Genomic DNA, 19,474 nt, shown 5'->3' with positions numbered 1-19,474 from the left:
CATGATTGAAAAAAAAATATATATATAAATTTAAACCCGATGATGCGAACTGCGGATATTTTATTTCATCACTGGGAGGAAAAAAAGGGGCGGAGCGTCATTTCGGTGTGCTCTGGCAGCACTGCACCTCTGCTTATAACATGTAAACTGAATATCTTTGGGGAAACCACGGTTGGCATTTTCACTATTTTCTGATATTCAATAGACTGAAAGATGATTCAATTGATCAAAAAAAGAGAAATGGATAATAATAAACCTAATGTTGTATTTGGTAAATGGATTACAGAATAAGACAAATATATATTAAGTGAATGACAATAATGAGTGGGTAAAACTGATGATGCTGTGAACACATGAAGCATTTCTTGACGTTTAACCAGCAGCTTTGACACCAACACACTGGTCTCTGTCGGGAACATCGCCATTGTTAGAGTAGTTGCATTTTTAGCATCAGCAGAAATCAAACCCCAAACACCGACAGTGTCAGTAGTACACACCAGCACAGTATCAGACCGCATAAACACATAAACACAAAATATGAAAAACAGCTCTCACAAAAAATAGAATATGCTCAAATCTGACACCTGAAATATTTAAAATAAGAAACCATTTACATAAATACATGTACACACATAAACAGCAAAGAATAACAAGTAGAGCTTATACAGTGGGGCGACATCAACATATGCATACTGTATATGGTATTTGGTCAAAATAAATACTGGATTGCCCCGTTTTGGTAAAAGCACTCTTTCCAGAAGGTTTAGGAGTGAATCAATGACAAAGACATTCAGTTGTAGGTATTTGATCGAAAAGACACTGCAACAGCATTTAAAGCTGGATATAGAAAATACAAAAAGAACATTCATATACAGTCTGATTAGACACAACACACAGATTCTCAATGGCCCCATGTCTCCATCGGCTGTAAAGTGGCCTCATTCTCTGATTCGGAAGAAATAAATATTGTATTTTAAGTTTGCATTTTCAACTTTAACCACAGTGTTAATTTTAGTGTGGATTTCTGATGCTAGTGATTTCCAGGATTGTAGCTGTAGCTTGTAGTTGTGGTGTTGTGAGGCAGGACTCACAATTTAGGGGCTGCAACCTTTGGAGGACGCGGTCGACGAAGATGTGGCCGAACCGTAATGAGATGATGGCCAATAGAGGATTTTCGCTTGTCGTCACCAGCTGTACCAGCCCTTTCCGTTGTGTTGCAAAGCACGAGTCCTGTTGCCTAGCAACCTTGACAACACGTTTTACGGCCCTTGGTTTTAATAGTTGTACCTTTAGCTGTTGAACTTACATCTAAAAGTGTAATCCTTCAGCTCTCTGTTGTTGTTGTCTGCTTTTATCACCACTGCGCAATGAATCTTGGGATAGGTTGGGCAATGAAGGATCCACCCGTTGGGTCCTTTGTTGCCCAGGAAAAGATGGACACGTTTCTCAGCCGCATTTAAAGGAACCTTGGAAATGGGACAGCCTTGTGCACTGCTGTGACGAAACTGGTCTCCAAAGGCTGCGGCCCCTGAATTGGGACACAGCTAAAGTCTAGTCTTCCTCCCTGGACTTTCATTGGAGAATGTGAACTGGTAGCTCACCCCCAGGTGTTACTGTTGTTCTACATCATAATCACAACCAGAAGTGGCCACAACAAGTGGCTCAGGTTGTACGACAAAAAAATCCTGAAGGTACACTGTGGCGTTTTTGACCACCTGTGGAGCTATGGACTAGACTCTGCTTTGTTTGTATCTCATGCTCTTCTAGCACACAAGAGTGATGTGATACAGACCTGCTGACTGCAGAACGCAGTATGCACATGTGAAAACCATAAAACAGGGAGGAGAAGATGTCGATGTGAAACCTGTTGAACGTAGACCGAGAACTGTAGCAGTGCAGTGAATGCAAATATAACTGTTTCTTTACAAGGAAACTCCACAGGCACCAATGTTGATACTGTAAGGGAAAAGATATGCAATTGAACTACAGTACCCATAATTCATTGCGTTTATGTCTGCATCCATATTAGGGTTAAACAATAATAATTTATATTGTGACAATATTATGTCAAAATTATGGTAAATTCTGCAAACAAGCAAATCACATTTAAAAGCTTTGACACAGTGTGTGTGTGTGTGTGTGTGTGTGTGTGTGTGTGTGTGTGTGTGTGTATAGAAATGATGAGTTCACAATCAAATCCTTCACAAACCAACAACACCCTTCATTCTTCACAGCCTTCATTGGCCAATCAAATCGTCTGCGCTACGTCACATGACGTCTGCCAGTGTCCTCCTGTTCTTCAAACGGTGCCATCAGAGGCTGCCAATCAAACCCATCATCATTCCACCAATCAGCTGCATTGTGACATGATGATGTCACCATGTCTACTCTTTCTCTTCCTTTGAACAATCTACCACATAGTGATACCAACACAAGATGGCGTCAGACAAGTCTACTGCAACAATCTAATTTACGCTCTGTGTGTTTACGTCCTTCACTAACCGACCGTCATCAGGCGCTTTCTTCGCTGCAGTGTCACACGATGATGTCATAGAGTCTGCCGACGCGGCCCAGCCATTCACGCAGCGCCTGGCGGACTCGGGCGTCGGTGACGTGGCAGGAGAGCTGGCTGAGGCAGGGGTAGAGCGCCGGCTGGAGCGCCAGGAAGGAGGAGTCTGACAGGAGGAGGACCTGATTGAGGAGAGTCAAGACCATGTTGGTCCACGCCTGCAGGGAGGGAGAGAAAAAGAACCAGAGGCTTGTCTCACACACATATATAAGGTCCCTCATTAATAACAGACGTTTTCTCTAAACTTAAAGAAAACGTCTGTTATTAATAAAATCTGCCTTAAAACAAACACAGTCTGAATTCACATGTTCGCTGGCCCATAATACGGCGCTGCAGGGATGACGTATTTTTGTAGACCGACCCAGACGTTAGCGTCACCCTGGTCCGCTCACAAGAAGCCAGTAGGATCTTTATATCGGCTTTTGGAAAATAAACTCTTTGACAAACAAAATTTATGATCCTGACACATTTTGTTCAGCAGGGTAATTTTCACTACAGAGGACAGATGATGTCTGAAGCCTGAATACAGTCACCATGTTAGGCTCTAAACCAACTACACCACAGTCACATGACTTCAATGTCACCACCACTAAACTTCAACTTCAACAAGTAACAGTTTGTAAGAGCACGAGTAGAAACACAATGAGGCTGTAAAAGCGGACGACAACCTCTGTGTTTCATTCAGCTACTTGTTAGCAACAGACGTAAAAGCTTAACAAATCACTACTGGGGTATTTACTGATGTATTTTATGTCACAGAGTAAAACAGACCTTATTTCAGTCATCTAACCAAAAACCCACTCAAAAAACCCACAGACGTCAGGACGAGGTAAATGGTAGCGCGAAAAAATTCTTTTCCTTATCTTAAATGTTACTTTAACCAAAAACTCAAAAATCTTTACTTAAACATTTTCAAACCTGTAAAATCTTAATAATAAATGTTAATCTCAGCTCATCTTTTGAAATTAGCTGACAAAAGCTGCAGTTAATTGATTCCCGTTCTACATGATTTATTTGTCTCAAGTGTATTATGTTGTTGTTGTTGCACAAAACATATCAGTTTTTTGTGTTTATGAAGTGTTTATGAGCTGAGATGAAGAAAATGTGTCTTCTCTGTTCTAGTCACCTGCACACACAGTACCTGTATCTGAGCCTCAGAGTCCCTCAGTGAGATGCTGTGGGAGCTGATGGTGGATCCAGACCGTGGCCTCTTCTCCTGCCTCAGGACCTCAGGTCCTGCGCTGACTGAGTGCCTCAGAGGGGGCCCCTGCTGGTCCACTAGCTGCTGCGGTCTCTGTGGGGCTCTTCCTGGCTCCACCGGACCCCTCCTCTCCCCGACACCCCCACCTCCTGCTGTGGCCGCCCGGCCCTGCTCCTTCATGAACAGGTTGACGTGGCTCTGCTGAGGTTGCTGCTGCTGCTGTTTCCTGCGTTTGTACTCCATCATCAGCTTGCTGATGGTTTTGTCCGTGGCGATGGTGTACAGTTTGTTCCCGGCGCTTTCCCACCATTCCTTTCTCTTCCCTGGTCCGATGCTGCCGGGACCTGCTCCTAATGAGCTTGCTGTGATGTTGGAGTCCCTCCGCTCTCCTCCGGTGCGGAAGTGGTGGGGCAGACTGCCTGTGCAGCTGTGGAGAGAGGGGAAACAGCAGTGTTACCTCACACTGAGCGAGAGGCAGCAGATGAACTTACTTCTGTAGTTCTGCTGTTGTTTTTTTCAATCAAACAAAGAGTTGCAAACATAACAGAAATATATCTGACATATGCTTTAAATGTAATGAGGTTCTAAGAACATTCCTACATTGTATTGGTAGTGTGACAAAATTAAGAGATTCTTCAGGGAGAGGATCAATAAAATCATGATCACGTTGTCTGTGAAAATCAAACTAGACTCCAAGATGGTTTTGCTCACTAGTTTTTTCCACGAGTTTGCAGCCAAATAAACTGAAAACGAAGGGAGGCAGAGATCAAGGCAGCGACAGGTTCACGCTACTTTCTGCTCCTGTTGATGATCCAGGATTGTTTGCTGTTCTTCATCCTCCACACTACCTTGTACAAACTAGTGGCTTTTGAAGGTTTTGCTCTGTAACTGGTGTTGGTGGCGAATATTATGCACATGAAAAAGAAAATCTCGTCTTGTGTTTGTCAGATAAGTCACAGTTATACCAGAGCAACGCAATAAATTTGCCTCATCTGAAGTGTAAAGTGACTACAGTCAGACCTGAATCCAGGACTGGGTGTGGGCGTGTCTCCCGGTGATGCTGCACTCAGGTCCGCCGCCTGACATCTGTACCCGCTTTCCTCAGAGGGCGTGCCCCTCGCCGAAAGCCCACCCGCTGACGATGGAGTGGAAGTCTCAGACTGGAAGAGAGGCAGGAAGAAGACGTGGTCTCCTCCTCCTGCAGCTGCTCCTCTCAGCAGTGCCGTCTCCTCCAGCGTGCTCTCCAGGTCACGGTGCATCTGGATGTAGCTGTTGCACAGATCCATGCACAGCTTGTAGAGGCGTTTAACCAGCCAGGCCCAGTCGGCACTGCCCAGCGGCTGCACGCTCAGCGACGGGATGGGGGCTCGCCACTGGTGACGTTTGTCCCGGCCGCGAGGGGGGCTGACCTGCCGAACAGACAGAAAGTAGCGTGGATGATCTGATCTTTTGATATTAAGAAACATGAATAATTCATCCTTGCTGTTAAATTAGGAGGGTGAAAAGTTCAGTACAGACCTCTGAGGACTGACCAATAGAAGAAGAAAGCGGCAAGAGGAATAATCAGGGAAATCTTTTATTTTTGTTGTTGTTTTATGTCTGTGGTGCACTTAGAAGTCGATCTGCGCTGTTTTCTTTTTCTATCCAGCTTTTGTGGTACAGTGGTTTTCATTTTAAATAAAAAGGAGAAGAAGAAACATCACTTTCTGAGCAGCTGATGATTTTTTTTCTTTAAAGGTCCATATTTTACACTTTTTACACTTTTTTTTGAAGTCCATAAGAAGATATATTTGTAGTTTTAAAATCATCTCAGTGTTGTTTTACATCTCCTCTCTCAGGCTTCTCTCTGGAGCTCTAGTAACAACAGGTCATTGAGCCAGTCAGATTTAGTTGATTGGCAAACTGATTGGCTGACTGTTTTCTGAGTGATAAATAATATAAATAATTAAATAAAATACATAAAAATATAGCAGCTTTCATGTAAACACTCAGAGTAACCAAATCCTGTAAGGTTGGATAGTGGGTCCAGGTTTGGGGGCTTGGGATGTGGCTGAGGGTGGTGATTGCTTTGTTGTGACATCACAAAGTTAAGGAAGTCCTGACGGCATGTTTTAAGGCTCAGTTTCTGAATACAGACCGTGTGTATTTCTCTGCGGACTGAGGCTTTGATACTTGCACAGTATTACTATAGAACCTAGACCTGCTTTATAATCAAAAAAGACATGGACATCTCCGTTTTTTACAACATGGGATTTTTAATTTAGTGTAAATTGAATCATTATCATTATCAAAACAGAAGCTGTTGTGTTGGTGCCTCACCTGTGCTGTTTCTTCAAAGATGTCTTCATCCTCTGAGGAAGCAGACCCGGGGTGAGAGGAGTCCGAGCTCCCCTCTTCTTCCTCATACAGGATCCTCTTCACCTGGATACAGTGAAAGGGTCAAATGTGAAAACTGAATTTTGATTGGTAATGACTTGTTAGTTGTCGCTATTGTGTTGCTACATGGTTGTCATGGCGTTTCTATGTTAATATGTGATCATCTTGTATTTAGTAGGTGGATGCCTGAAGTGCTATGGTCTGCAGGTTATTAGATAAAAAAATTAACTGGCTAATTTTAATGGATTTTTTTTATGTTTGTTTGTGTTTTTTTTCATTTGTTCCAAACATTAATACCTGCTCTGAACTTCTTTCATTACACCTACCAAAAACACAAAAGGTACAGTTATAAAACTGAAATTAAAACAAAATGAAAACTACCTTAAAGCTGCACTTATCATTTTTAAGTTGAAGATCATGAACATGTTTGACATATTGTTGCCTTATAAAGTTAATTTATAAAAGACTCTCTGTAGATTTGTCAATAAAAGTGACCCCCCCACCCTTTAATTTAATAAAAATGTATTAGTGCAGCTTTAATCTAAAAGCAGAATTTTTTAAGAATCCAAGATAAAACTAAATGACAATTAAACTGAATTAAAAAGTGCTGAAAAGTTTTGATGACTGGTTTCTACCTGCTGTGCAGTCATGCTGTCAGCCTGGCTGAGCGTGGCACACAGCAGGGCCTGGAAGTACAGGTTGAAGCTCATGGCAGACTGACGGTAAAGATTAGCTGCTCCACAAACACCCGACACCTTCATCAGCAGGTACTTCAGACCCGGCCGGGTGTCGAAGTCACGCGCTGTCCTGCAGAGGCACAGACCAACAGGTTCTTGTTTGTAAAACTGATCAATATTATCATTTACTATCAGTTACTCTTCTTTGCATCACAAATTTCTTGTTGCAGTCACCTGTAGGAGTCCAGCAGCAGGTCCAGGATTATGGCTAAATTAGTCATGGAGATGTAGCGCAGGAACCCTGCTGTGGGTCTGCTGGGGTCAGAGGTCACAGGCGTGACCCTCTCGTGACCTTCCGGCTGTTTGACGAACTCCTCCAGTAGGATGTCGTAGAGGTTTTGGAGCAGGACCTGGTGGGACAGCAGGCTCACCACGATGGTCCGGAATGGGATCCTGCAGAATTCCAGGATCAGGACGGTCAAATCACATGCATCCAGTTTTAAATTAATAAGGACAATCTCTTTTCTGAAGTACAAAATAACCAATTATTTTCTGTAATTACTCTCTGATCGATCAGTTTCATTGCTACTGTATTGTGGCTTAAGAATAAAATAATTTAGCTTTATCTAACATTATAAAGGTTATTATTAATTATTTGCTGTGGGACTGATGAGAACAGACTGATGCATATTTGATGATCCATAACTTGGCCATAACTCATGAATTCATACACTATTATGACACAATTTAACTGTTATGTCTATAAGGATAAAATTAAGTGATGGAATTTTATATCCAAATGGTCAAAGGTCAATTTCACTGTGACATCATAATGTTCTGCAAAAATACCTCTGGCCATTATTCAATGCTGCAACACAGGAGGGGGAGAATGTGACCATGTTTCCTGCAACTTTACAGTTTAGCAGAGGCAAACAACCACAAGGTGCTAACTCTAGTTCTTTGACTGTATTTAAGAGGAAGTCAGTTTTAACATCTCAAGAGTTTGTAGCCATATCTGTTACAGTCAGACCTGCATGTTTAACATTACACAAGTAACGAACAACAGGGGCTCACACACATTTTAACAGGACTCATACTTAATGTCATGCTATGGTGAACATGCTACATGTGACGCACACACACACACAACGCTGCAAAAACAACACAATGTGTTAAACTGCATTATGTGGACAGAGCTGCACGATGAATCATTTGTACAGTTACAGTAATATGATTTGGCACAGTGGACACATCACAAAAATTGTCTTGAGTCATTGTGTTGTAAAATGTGTTTGTATATGCTTATGTTGCCGAGGTTTTTTTTCCCTAATCCCACACTGTACCCCCCCCCCCCCCCCCCCCCCCCCCTCCTCTTTTTTCTCCTCTCCTCTCCACTTGTTTCTCCCCCCCCCCCTTTTTTAATGGCGCCGTGGATGGCTGCCTCGGTGTTTTGGTGTGCTCATTGCATCAATCACCAGAAAAAATTCCTTGTACGTGAAAACATACTTGGCAATAAACCTGATTCTGATTCTGATTCTGATTGTGTTGTGCTATTACAGTATATTATTAAAGGTGTAATGAACATGTACAGAGTAATAACTAATGGACGTCATGTATTTCCTCCACATCGTGCAGTTCTGTCGGTGGACGTTTGATCGTGCAGACCCACAGACCCACAGACCCACAGAGCCACAGACCCACAGACCCACAGAGCCACAGACCCACAGAGCCACAGAGCCGTGCTGTATGTTAAACACTGTAAATAAAGAGTGTGACCGATGTCAGAGGAAACGGCCTTACCCTATTTTCCTGTAACCACAGCAGCAGAAAGACAAGCAAAAACAGTGAGAGTTAACTTCACCCAATCATGTTTTTTTTAAATAAAACTGCAATGAACTTTGGATCTTGATGTTAAAAAAAAAAATCAGACATATTTATGGTGTTGAGATCTAGTTTGGTGCAGATCCAGATCATAATCTAGATTTGACATGTACGATGGTCTGCGCTCTACATTCTAGTCTTCAGCTGTGTCTCAATTCAGGGGCCGCATCCTTCAGAAGCTGCATTTGAAGAGCGAGTGTGTTACAGTGGTGCGTCTGGGCTGTCCCAAGGCTCCTTCAAATGTGGCCGAGAAATGCCTCCTCCTTTTCCTGTCAATGAAGGATCCAACAGGTGGATCCTTCAAGGCCCAACCTATCCCAAGACCCAGTCATGAAAATAATATGGCACAGGAACACTTTTAAATATAAGTATTGAGTTTCAGCTCAGTTCAACAGCTGGCGGTACAACTGTCAAAACCTCAAGCTTTTGTGATGCCGAGGTGGCTAGGCGACGTGACCTGTACTTTGGGACGGTGACGCAAAGCAAAACTGTTCCATAGACCAGCCCGTCTCATTTTTGTTCATCTTTCACGGTCTACGTAGGGACAGACCTTTGTGGACCGTGTCCTCTGAAGGAAGTGGCCCCTGGATTGGGACGCAGCTTTAGTTTGGGTTTGAGGTTAGAAAATGAAAGCATGTCAGTAAATTGTCATCACACATAGAGCAACCCATGCTTCTGTGTGTGTTCGTGTGTGTTGTCCACCTCTTTTGTGTGTGTCCGTTGGACTGCTGGTCAGACGGCAGCTCAATGATGAGAACGCAGGACTGAGCGTGCTCAAAGCCGTCCTTGTTGTTGGGCGTCTTTGGAGAGCATTGGGTGTCCAACATAAAGACCTGCAACACAGAGAACAAATTAAAGCACTAACAGCATTAGAGCTGTACCTCAGCATCACCACAGCCAGCAGCAACAATGCACAGGTCAGTTTTTCTTATTATAGTCTATGTCATTTTTGTTTTGACCATAGTTTAAGTTGAGTTTAAAATCCTATTTTTTGACACATCCCCGCCCAGAACTGCAAAATAATGATGTTGACTCAACCAGCACCTGTTTCAAATTATTTGAAATACGTCAGTAAACAAATATTAAAAAATACACATATATGCACATATGACCAAGTTGAAAAGTGAAACAAGCATTCACACTGGAAACCAGTGAGTCCCTTATTTCTCACCCAGTGACATTGTTTTTTATTAGAGAAAAGTAAGATTATTCTCTAGCTTCACATTAAACACAGATTTAGATTTTGGGGTAAATCAGTGCAACAAATCTGAACTCAAACATTATTGGTATTTGGCTTTGCACAGTCTGTCCCACTGTAATATAATACATATTTTAAATACCATGATCATATATGACATTATATTATATTATCATATATCACGATATCATATATTATGATATTTGGGCTGGACTCGAGATATTAAATTTTGGTTATCTCCCGAGCCTACTCTGTATCACACCAAGTGTCATGGTGATTAGTCTCATACAGTATTTAAGTCATACTGACCTGCTGAGCCATGGCTTTGATCCTCCAGTACTCCGCCTCAGCTGAGGGCGAATGAGACGGAGCCGCCACCTTCACCTCACAGGCGTCTCCGGAAAAACTGTCTGAACCACTATGAAAACAGGCCAGCAGGTTCTACACACACACACACACACACACACACACACACACACACACACACACACACACACACACATGCACAGGGAGAGAGATGTTGAGACTGACTTGCTTCAAATAAAAAAACTGTTATTTTTATTCATATATTTAAGTTTTGCCTTTCCAGCAACCGTGAACTAATTTATTCTAATTTTTAAAGGTGCTATATGTAAGTTTTTGCTATTGCTACATAGCCAGCATTAGCATTACCAGCTGACTACTTCAGCCATCACTGCATTTACCAGACAAAAGGTGGCTCACTGTCACTCTCCCATTTCAGCAGAAGAAAAGAAGATTGAACTAGAAGCAAAATGAGAGTTAACATTGGTGTTGCTCTCCATTGTGAGTAAGACATTGAAGTTTGATGCTGAACTCATGTTTGAATCCACCTCCACACTATGGCCAGCAGATGAAGAAAAAGTAGGTTTCCCTCCTGTATTATAGTATTATATTTGAATACAGCCTATACATTAAATGCATTGCTTATAAATAAAATCAGCTTTTCTATAAACCCAGTCAAATGTCATGTGCTAATGTGTCTGAAAGCATAAGCTTCATGTTAAGGACTGATGCCTACATACTGTCAGCTTTATGTCGAGGACGTCAGAGTCCTACAAACACTATACGCTCTCCTGGATGAGGTTTGTTTTTCATTTCAAGCTAATTTAAAGAAACTTACATTATATGTACACATTTTTATTCATGCAGCTCTGACAATTCTACATTTTCTCTAAAGAATAACTGTTGGTGACCGGATACAGAGAAATTTTACAGATACAATAAATCTTAGTTTTTCCCTCACTTTAAAAAAGGATGGATGTAAAGGGCAAAGCAGGAAGTTTAAGAAACTGGCATTTAAAGCAGCATGGTTCCTCCATGAATCAAAATAAAAACATTTTTAAAAAATCTCAAAATATAGCATGGAGCAAAATACACATTTCACATAAACCAGGAATGTGGTTTTGTTTGTTGATGTGGATGTGTTCAGCTGTATCAATCTGGACCAGGACTCCAGTTTTTAGGCACAAAAATTCTAAAAACAACTCAATAAGAAATGAGTCACGCTGACACATGAATTTAATATTTGTTTACATTCTAGTGTTTAATTCAGGGACCTCCAAGGGATAAAAAGAGATTATTTTACTTATAATATATCATACATTCATTTAAATAATGACTCTAAGAAACCCAATTCAGAAACTCACAGAGAACATAATCCAACAACAGCAAGAAAGGAAACAAAACTGTGACTGTCGGCCCCATTTGACTATGAGACATGTAATATGTCTACACACGTAGGGATGTCACGAGAGCCATAATTCAGTACCAGGTTGATGCCAAAATTCTGAAAATGTGACGGTACTTGTTTTTCTACAGTACCAAAGGTACCAAAGGTACCGTAAATGTCGTAGGTGTCGTAGGTAAAGCATGAAAAACTGACCGACATATTTCTAAAGGTCACTGCTCTGTATGTAACTTACCACTGGCTAACGGGAACTCTTATATAAATGATCATAAGACCTAAATAAATGTGATGTGCCACATGTAACAATGCTGTTAGCCCCAATACACAGCACAGTCACAAAAGCTCTTATATAATCACAGCATGTCTGTCATTGAGGCTGAGAGCATGTTAAGCTATATGTTGAGATTTTACACATTAAACTGAGATGCAGGTTTTAAGCCCTAAAAACTCCTGATACATCGTAGAGATAAACACAAGTCTGTGACATAAGGGTTTTTTTTTTTAATCATCTCTGACTCTGTTGTTCCTCTGTGAGATCAATACAACTACAAACTTCACATGAAACAAAAACTACAACAAATACTACACAATTTACTACAATGTTTTAATTTTAACACTTTGCTAACGGCAGCCAATAACCACAACTCATATGGTGTGTAACAAGCTATAAAGTCAGATTTTCTGGAAACAAGCTAAGAAAATCTATCAATAGTGATAAGGTCTTCATCATCATCATCATCATCATCATCATCATCATCATCATCATCATCATCATCTCTAACTCTGACACACACACACACACACACACTCGTGGCTCTAAGCTGCAAAGCTGCTTAGCTACAGTCTGTCAGGCAACTGCCACAGAACTGCAGGAACGCACAACATCCACTAATAAAATGCCGGCGATGTCACCTCTACTGACTGAACGCGCGCACACACACACACACACACACACACACACACACACACACACACACACACACACACACACACACACACACACACACACAGCAAAGGGTAGGAGTTGTAGCTGAAATGGAACAGCAGGGGTTGGATTCCCGCTCTAAATCTGTGATCTCCCACGGTCTTTAAACACTACATCCACGCAGCAGGTACCGCCATCAACAAATTAACACAAGCCTCTTCATTCCTCGTGAAGCTCAGCATGCTGGGAAACGGTGTCAAACAATCTGCAATTTTTTTTTTTAAACCACAGCTCAACTTCTGAAGAGCATCCTCCATCAAGAGCCAATCAGATTTCTGCATTTACTCTCCCTTCTGGCAATTTGCGTATTAGGGCTGTTATATTAATTATTGTGGCCAAAGAATCAGTTATACATTATTATAACAATATTTACAGAACATATTTTTATCATATTTTTTAAAGAAGTGCTGTCAGTCAAATTCAGCTTTTTAAAAAGTCTGTTTTGTCTCTTTTTTGGCAAATGAATTAGACTTAAACACGAGTGTAACTGTACAGAAGAAAACAAAAAGAACAGTTACACTTGACAAGTGCCTCAGTGCTCACACGCAGCTACAGTGTCATCATGGATAAACAGCCATACTTAAACAGTTATTGTTTACAAACAGATTTGTTTGCTGTTGACTTATTATTCGTTCAGACAGATAAATTCTGCCAGTTTTATTTAGACTGTGTGTTAATGAGTTTTGACTTTTACCTACACACCTTCTATCTAAGTCATGCACTGAAAAAAAAACTACTTTGTTTTGGTTTTGTTAACAAAACTCAAGACATCATGGCAACAGCTGGACATTTTCAGAAGATGTCCAGCTGCAGGGTTGAGTGAACTCCAGCAGCTGTGGAAGCTTTAAAGCACCGTTTTTCCCTTCTCCTCCCAGTTCAATCAGTTTAATGGAGAGAGGAGAGGTGAGACAATAAAACCCTGACACAATGAGGAGACAAACAGTTGTTGCTCACAGCTGCAGGCCTCTGCTGGTGTGTGTGTGTGTGTGTGTGTGAGAGGTTAACTGGGGTTATCAAGCTTAACATGGAGTGTCAGCATGTTGACAGTATTAACTGCGAAGGCTTTTAGATTACTTCTGTTCCAACCAGCCGCTTCAGATTGGGGATGGATTATGTGGTCACCACAGTGGACTGGCCTGTTGACTGTGAAAGTGTGTGAGAGTGTGTGTGACAGAAGGTTTCTATATGTGTGTATTTGTTCATTCACTCATCTCTCTCATTCTTCCTGCCTGCTTACATTTGTGTGTAAACATTAGACATGAGCTCATGTTTGCCATTACATCTCTACACAAAACTTGGTATCTGCATGCAGTTGTGTATGTGTGTGTGTCTACCTTGACAGGCTCTAACGTAGCAGAGAAAGCATCCTGCAGAGCACAGCAGGCCAACCTCCACATCTCCTCTGTGAACACTGGACCAACTGTCACCAACACATATCTGGAGGGAGGGAACATCAGAGAGACAGGAAATGATGGATGGATGAGCCAGAAAAAAATGAATCACACAAAAATCTACTCTCTACAATTATAAACACAATATCATAAAAGGCTATGTTTGACACTGCTCTAGATTTTATTAGGATCAACAAATCCCATGAGATCACTAAATCCAACAATGTGTTAGACTGTTTCTTAAACTCAACCCACAAACACACACAAAGAGGGACGCTACACTGTTGTCTTCATTGTGGTGACACATGTGTAACCGGTAACTGAGGAGTTGTGTGTGGTCACCTGATGCAGGAGCAGCCCACTCTGGAGATGGTCTCTGCAGGTTCGGACACACAGGCCACCAGCAGCTTGAACAGGTCCTTCAGCATCAGGTTTATCAGACACTCGTAACCAATATCTGCAGGGAGAAAGGGCAGAAACACACACACACACACCACAACAACAGGACACATCCCGTGAGCACATGGGCTAGAGGTGCAGTGGCCACAGTTTAATTTGACTGTTCCACAACGAGGCATCAGTCACGCTCCACTTCACACGAGAAAAACAACAAGTCATCACATATGTGTCGCTGCACCGTGAGCTCAGGATGTTTTATCACAGATTTACCTGACCTCTCTTCATATTTTCTCCCTTTCCTTTCACTGTTTACTATGAGGACTGAAATGAGCACAGACTACTGCACAGTGGAGAATCAGAAATCAAACTCGGCACTGTTTGCAGGAAAATATTTGAACATTCTGATGTATTAGGGCTAGGTAAGGCTTAGTTCTGCAAACATGGCTTCTTCTACGTTCAGTGCTTGTCTCAAGGAGCCAAACAGCAGCAGTTAGCTCAGTGTTTATCACTGATCAAAGTAATGTCCTTTCCAACAGGCTCGGCCATCAGTCAGGGCACGCTGTTACTCGATCCTGCGATCAAAGACGAAGAAACTACAGGAAGTGAATCTTCAAATCACAAAGGGAAACTTCAGGAAGTGGTGAGGGTGAGGGAGGAGCTTAAACTTTCTCTGTTTATAACTCCACCCACACACACACACACACACACACACACACACACACACACAGCTGTGTCTCACCTGAGTGTATGAAACTGTTCACATGCTCCACCACCAGCTCACATGACAGGCCAATTGCATGTTTGAAGTTTGCTGCCGCCACGTCCCAGTAGGAGTGGTCGCCGTGGCTACGCTGCAGCCACAGTGACATCACAGGAAGCAACAGCTGGATGACAGAGAAGATGGCAAACCCCGGACCTGGAGGGAGGAGAGGACACAGCCTGTATTCAGAAACTGAGCGACCTCCACCCACCTCTTTTGCTGCACCCCTTGCTTTTGGCAACACCACTCAGCTAAATTTAGCTGGGTGGATTTTACTGTGACTGCAGCGTTAGACTATATTTGCTTGTTTGGACAAAGCTTCTGGCAGCGACAGAGGATCAGCACAGTAAGAAAACAAAGCCAGCTTGAGTCCCAGCTTGTTTCAGGGGCTTTCTCCCTTCAGTCTGGTCTTCAGCAGGGGAGGCGTGTGTTACCTGGTACAGTGGTGACCTCTCTGAGCAGAGTGAAGAGCAGGTCCAGGGTTGGAGGTTGGTGTTGTCGAGGACAGTTTGACACTGCAGCTGTGAGCTGCTCCAGTAACAAAATCCAGACCTGGATCAGACCTGCAGGACCGAATCCACCACAGCTGGGTTAAAGAGAGAGTGGAGGGAGGATGAGACAGAGACAAGCAGAGGGACAGTAGCTTGTCCTTACCTGTGTCATCGTCAAACTCCTGGAGGACACAGTCCATCCCGTCCTCGCTGCTGATGGAGCGTTCCTGCGATCTCATTGGCAGGCTGGCGAGCCGCGCCCCCAAGAACACGGGCTTGGACGGCATCTTGTAGATCTTAGCCAGCAGCTGTCAATCAAAGACACCATGCTTCATTGATTCACAGGAAGAAGAGGAACAAATACCTGCAAATGTGTTTCTGCCATCTGTGTCTACTTAAAAAAAAAATTCAAACAATCTGAAACAGTATTTATGAACCGTGGGGGTGGGGCGGTTCCCCACCTGTGAACACTTGCGGAGGTAGTCGAGAGCAGGCAGGCAGAGGTCGGTGGAGCTGTAACCCGACACATGGACACAGTCTCCGATCTCCTTATAGTCCACCTCTCCTACACACAGACAGACAGTCACACAGAGATTAATATTTAGGTCCAAAAACATGTCAAAAAATATTTTTCTCTCAACCCAAGTTAAATACGTACATACATAAATCTGAAGAAGACTGTTGGGAATAATAAAGGTTCAAACATTTTAATACTGACTAATTTGTTTTCAATATTTTACCACATGTTTATCAAATCTTTAAACTGATTTTTTTGCTGAAACCTTAAGCTTGCAAGAAGAAAATGATTTTACACATTTACACATAAATCCCCTTGTCATGTATTAAAGAAGTGACGTAAATACAAACTGTACAAGCACATCATGAGTGTCTTACATCAAACACACAGTTTACTGCCTGATTCCAGGAGAAATGAAATCCCTAAAGTCTTGTGAGACAAACCTAAGCCTTTGACGAACTTCATGAGGCACATGATGTAGTCGGTAGCCGCATTGGCAAAAACCTGGATGTTGTCGGTGTTGATGAAAGCCTCAAAGACATCAAACACTGGAGCCTGGGACTTTCCTGGAGGAGAGAAAGACAGATGGAGGGATGGAGGGTGGGAGGAGGTGAAGAAGAAAGCAATAAAAGAGAGATGAAGGATACATGAAAAAAGACATATGATATATATATGATATATGTCAGACCATGAACTTCAGATATTTTTTTAAAGGTCCCATATTTTACACTTTTCCAGTGTTTTATTTGAAGTGTTGATATCCATAAGAAGATTTGTGGTTTTAAGACCCAAAAACCATCTCAGTGCAGTTTTACATCTCCTCTCTCAGGCTTCTCTAGTACAAAAGGTCAGTGAGCCAATCAGAAGAGAGGGTCTGAGTCTCACCTCTGATTGGCTGACTGTTGTCTTCGCATTCAAATAATTATATGGCAGATTTCAGATAAACACTCAGAGAAACCAAATCCTGCAAGGTTGAATGGTGGGTCCAGGTGGGCGGGGCTTGGGGATGGCTGAGAGCAGTGACTGCTTTGTTGTGACATCACAAAGTTACAGAAGTCATTTTAAGGCTCAGTTTCTGAATACAGGCTGTGTGCATTTCTCTGTGGACTGAAGCTTTGATATGTTCACAGTATTAATATAGAACCTAGACCTGCTTTATAATCACAAACATGGACATCTGACTTTATACAATATGGGACCTTTAATAAAATGTGTGTGTGCTGTTTGGAACAGTGTGTTGGACGTACCCATGGAATACTCTCCCAGCAGGTAGTCTTTAATGTCGGTCTTGCTGCTGTGGACAGTCCTCAGAGCGCTGAACAGAGGCCTCCACCCTGACAGGATCTGAGGAGAGCACATCTCCACCAGCTCGCCTATTGATGTGATCACCTGCAGGGAGGCAGCCAGAGAAACATCTTCAAAACCAGTGAGGCAGAGTGAAGCTGCTGCAGTGATTTACTGACTGATGTGTGTTAAAATGTGACACTTAGAATGAGATCCGACGTTACCTGGTCCTGTACGTCCTCGTCACAGAGCTCCAGCTGCATGATGTGCTCAAAGGGCCTGAACAGCGCCTCGTTAAAGTGGAAGTGTGGAAGCTCCGCCCAGCTTGTCAGCACCTCCGTCAGAACATCGTGGATGAATGAAACAGCCTTCTGGGATACGTGGCGCTCTTTGTGACAGGCCGCCTAGAAGTAGAAGAAACTTTGACTGTGTCTGCGGTGAGAAAATTCATTACACAGGATTGTTTAAACAGTTTTCACACATACTTAGTTTGCTGCAGTTGCTTACCTCCACCAAGTGCGGCGCCACCACGCTCCAGGCCCTCATCATGTGGAGCAGAGGCCGACTCTTGTTCCTTACTATCCGCAGCATGGCCTCGCCCAGACGGAAGAGATGGAGCGCACTGCGCCGCTCCAGCGTCGACTTGGCCTCTCCTACAGATACACAGAGGGGACAAACAGACTGAATCAAGTCTATGTTTAATCTTATATTAATTTCTTAAATGTTTTGTACTGAAATCACTTACACAGTGAAAGATTTTGTGTTTGTAAATGTAGGAAAAACAACAAGGCTCTGAGCCTCTCTTCTGATTGGATGACTGTTTTCTTAGTGATTGAATAAAAATGCAGATTTCAGGTAAACACTCAGAGAAACCAAATCCTGCAATGATGGTGGGTCCAGGTGGGCGGGGCTTGGTGCATGGCTGAGAGCGGTGACTGCTTTGTTGTGACATCACAAAGATACAGAAGTCCTGACGGCTCATTTTAAGGCTCAGTTTCTGAATACAGGCTGTGTGCATTTCTCTGTGGACTGAGGCTTTGATACTTTCATAGTATTAATATAGAACCTAGACCTGCTTTATGATAAAAAAAGGACATGGGCATCTACCTTTACACAATATGGGACCTTTAAGTTGCGACAGGAAGATAATCTCAAAATTCTTGAGACTTGAGGTAATTGGTAAAAATTAAAGTTATGGCTATAATTCAGGAAAAGAGGGTATCCAGTGTAGGCATTTGTGTCTGTGTGTGTGTGTGTGCATGTGGGTGGTTACTTGTACCTGGCATTGCCAGTGAATAGTCTCCAGTCTCAGTAACGGAGTCAAACAGCTGAGACTGAGAAGCTTTTCTCAGCTGCTGCAGGAAACCAACCAGACCCACCAGGTTCAGTTTGGTGGCTGCTTCTTCAAACAACCTGGAACACACACACAAACACACACACACACACACACACACACACACGCACACACACACACGCACACACACACACACGCGCACACAGACACAGAGAAGGAGATTCATTACAGATATATAACCTACATAAAATCACTAGAAATCATCAAAAGATCACAGATTTTAAAAGGCTACAACACAAGTTTCCCTTAAAGGCCCATTTATGTAAAGTGAAATTGTGTGAAGTGAGAATTCTCCCTGATAAAGTTAAAAAAAAGACTGTGAGTGCAGGGGGCTGAAATGCAGCAGCATCCTCTAAGTCGAGTCGGGACAGCACAGTGCAGAGGAGTATTTACTATGTTTTGGCAGCTCTCTGAGCTTGTAAATGTGTTCAGTCCATCTGCTCCAAAAGATCAGAGGGAACAGTTTTTTTATTCGCTCCTAAAAGCAGCATAGATAACTGTTTACATAAGAGATGATCCTTGGAATAAACACACACATACTCTATATTTACTGCAGTTCTGTGTGTGTGTGTGTGCGTGTGTGTTTTGGTTGACCTAGGGAATAATCTTTAATAATTGCACAACTGTTGGCACGCAAAGACACACACATATATATATATATTTGTATCTCTATGCATGTGAGG

The 19,474-nt window shown here is 42.5% G+C and overlaps 1 protein-coding gene across 2 annotated transcripts in view; it reads right to left on the bottom strand.

Moving 5' to 3' along the window:
• Positions 1–245: 245 nt before the first annotated feature.
• The window catches only part of arfgef3 (ARFGEF family member 3), a 48,479-nt gene continuing 29,250 nt past the window's right edge, over positions 246–19,474 (bottom strand). The window contains exons 23-42 of one of the 2 annotated variants that reach the window (XM_071479940.1): positions 18,717–18,850; positions 17,945–18,090; positions 17,662–17,841; positions 17,401–17,542; positions 16,597–16,719; positions 16,098–16,201; positions 15,800–15,944; positions 15,580–15,708; positions 15,125–15,301; positions 14,329–14,443; positions 13,930–14,032; positions 10,212–10,343; positions 9,407–9,537; positions 8,624–8,632; positions 7,058–7,276; positions 6,782–6,953; positions 6,090–6,191; positions 4,791–5,179; positions 3,711–4,197; positions 246–2,727 (exon numbers count right to left, since the gene is read on the bottom strand). In XM_071479940.1, coding sequence (XP_071336041.1) covers positions 2,536–2,727; positions 3,711–4,197; positions 4,791–5,179; positions 6,090–6,191; positions 6,782–6,953; positions 7,058–7,276; positions 8,624–8,632; positions 9,407–9,537; positions 10,212–10,343; positions 13,930–14,032; positions 14,329–14,443; positions 15,125–15,301; positions 15,580–15,708; positions 15,800–15,944; positions 16,098–16,201; positions 16,597–16,719; positions 17,401–17,542; positions 17,662–17,841; positions 17,945–18,090; positions 18,717–18,850 — 3,331 coding nt within the window. In that variant the 3' untranslated portion in view covers positions 246–2,535. The remainder of the gene's footprint in view (positions 2,728–3,710; positions 4,198–4,790; positions 5,180–6,089; positions 6,192–6,781; positions 6,954–7,057; positions 7,277–8,623; positions 8,633–9,406; positions 9,538–10,211; positions 10,344–13,929; positions 14,033–14,328; positions 14,444–15,124; positions 15,302–15,579; positions 15,709–15,799; positions 15,945–16,097; positions 16,202–16,596; positions 16,720–17,400; positions 17,543–17,661; positions 17,842–17,944; positions 18,091–18,716; positions 18,851–19,474) is intronic. The other variant, XM_071479941.1, reaches the window with a different exon arrangement.

This window comes from Trachinotus anak, unplaced genomic scaffold, assembly GCF_046630095.1.
Source record: "Trachinotus anak isolate AG129_WGS33_773 ecotype Australia unplaced genomic scaffold, CSIRO_AGI_Tana_v1 ptg000007l, whole genome shotgun sequence".
Lineage (NCBI taxonomy): Eukaryota > Metazoa > Chordata > Actinopteri > Carangiformes > Carangidae > Trachinotus > Trachinotus anak.
This window is presented reverse-complemented; position numbering and strand designations above follow the sequence as displayed.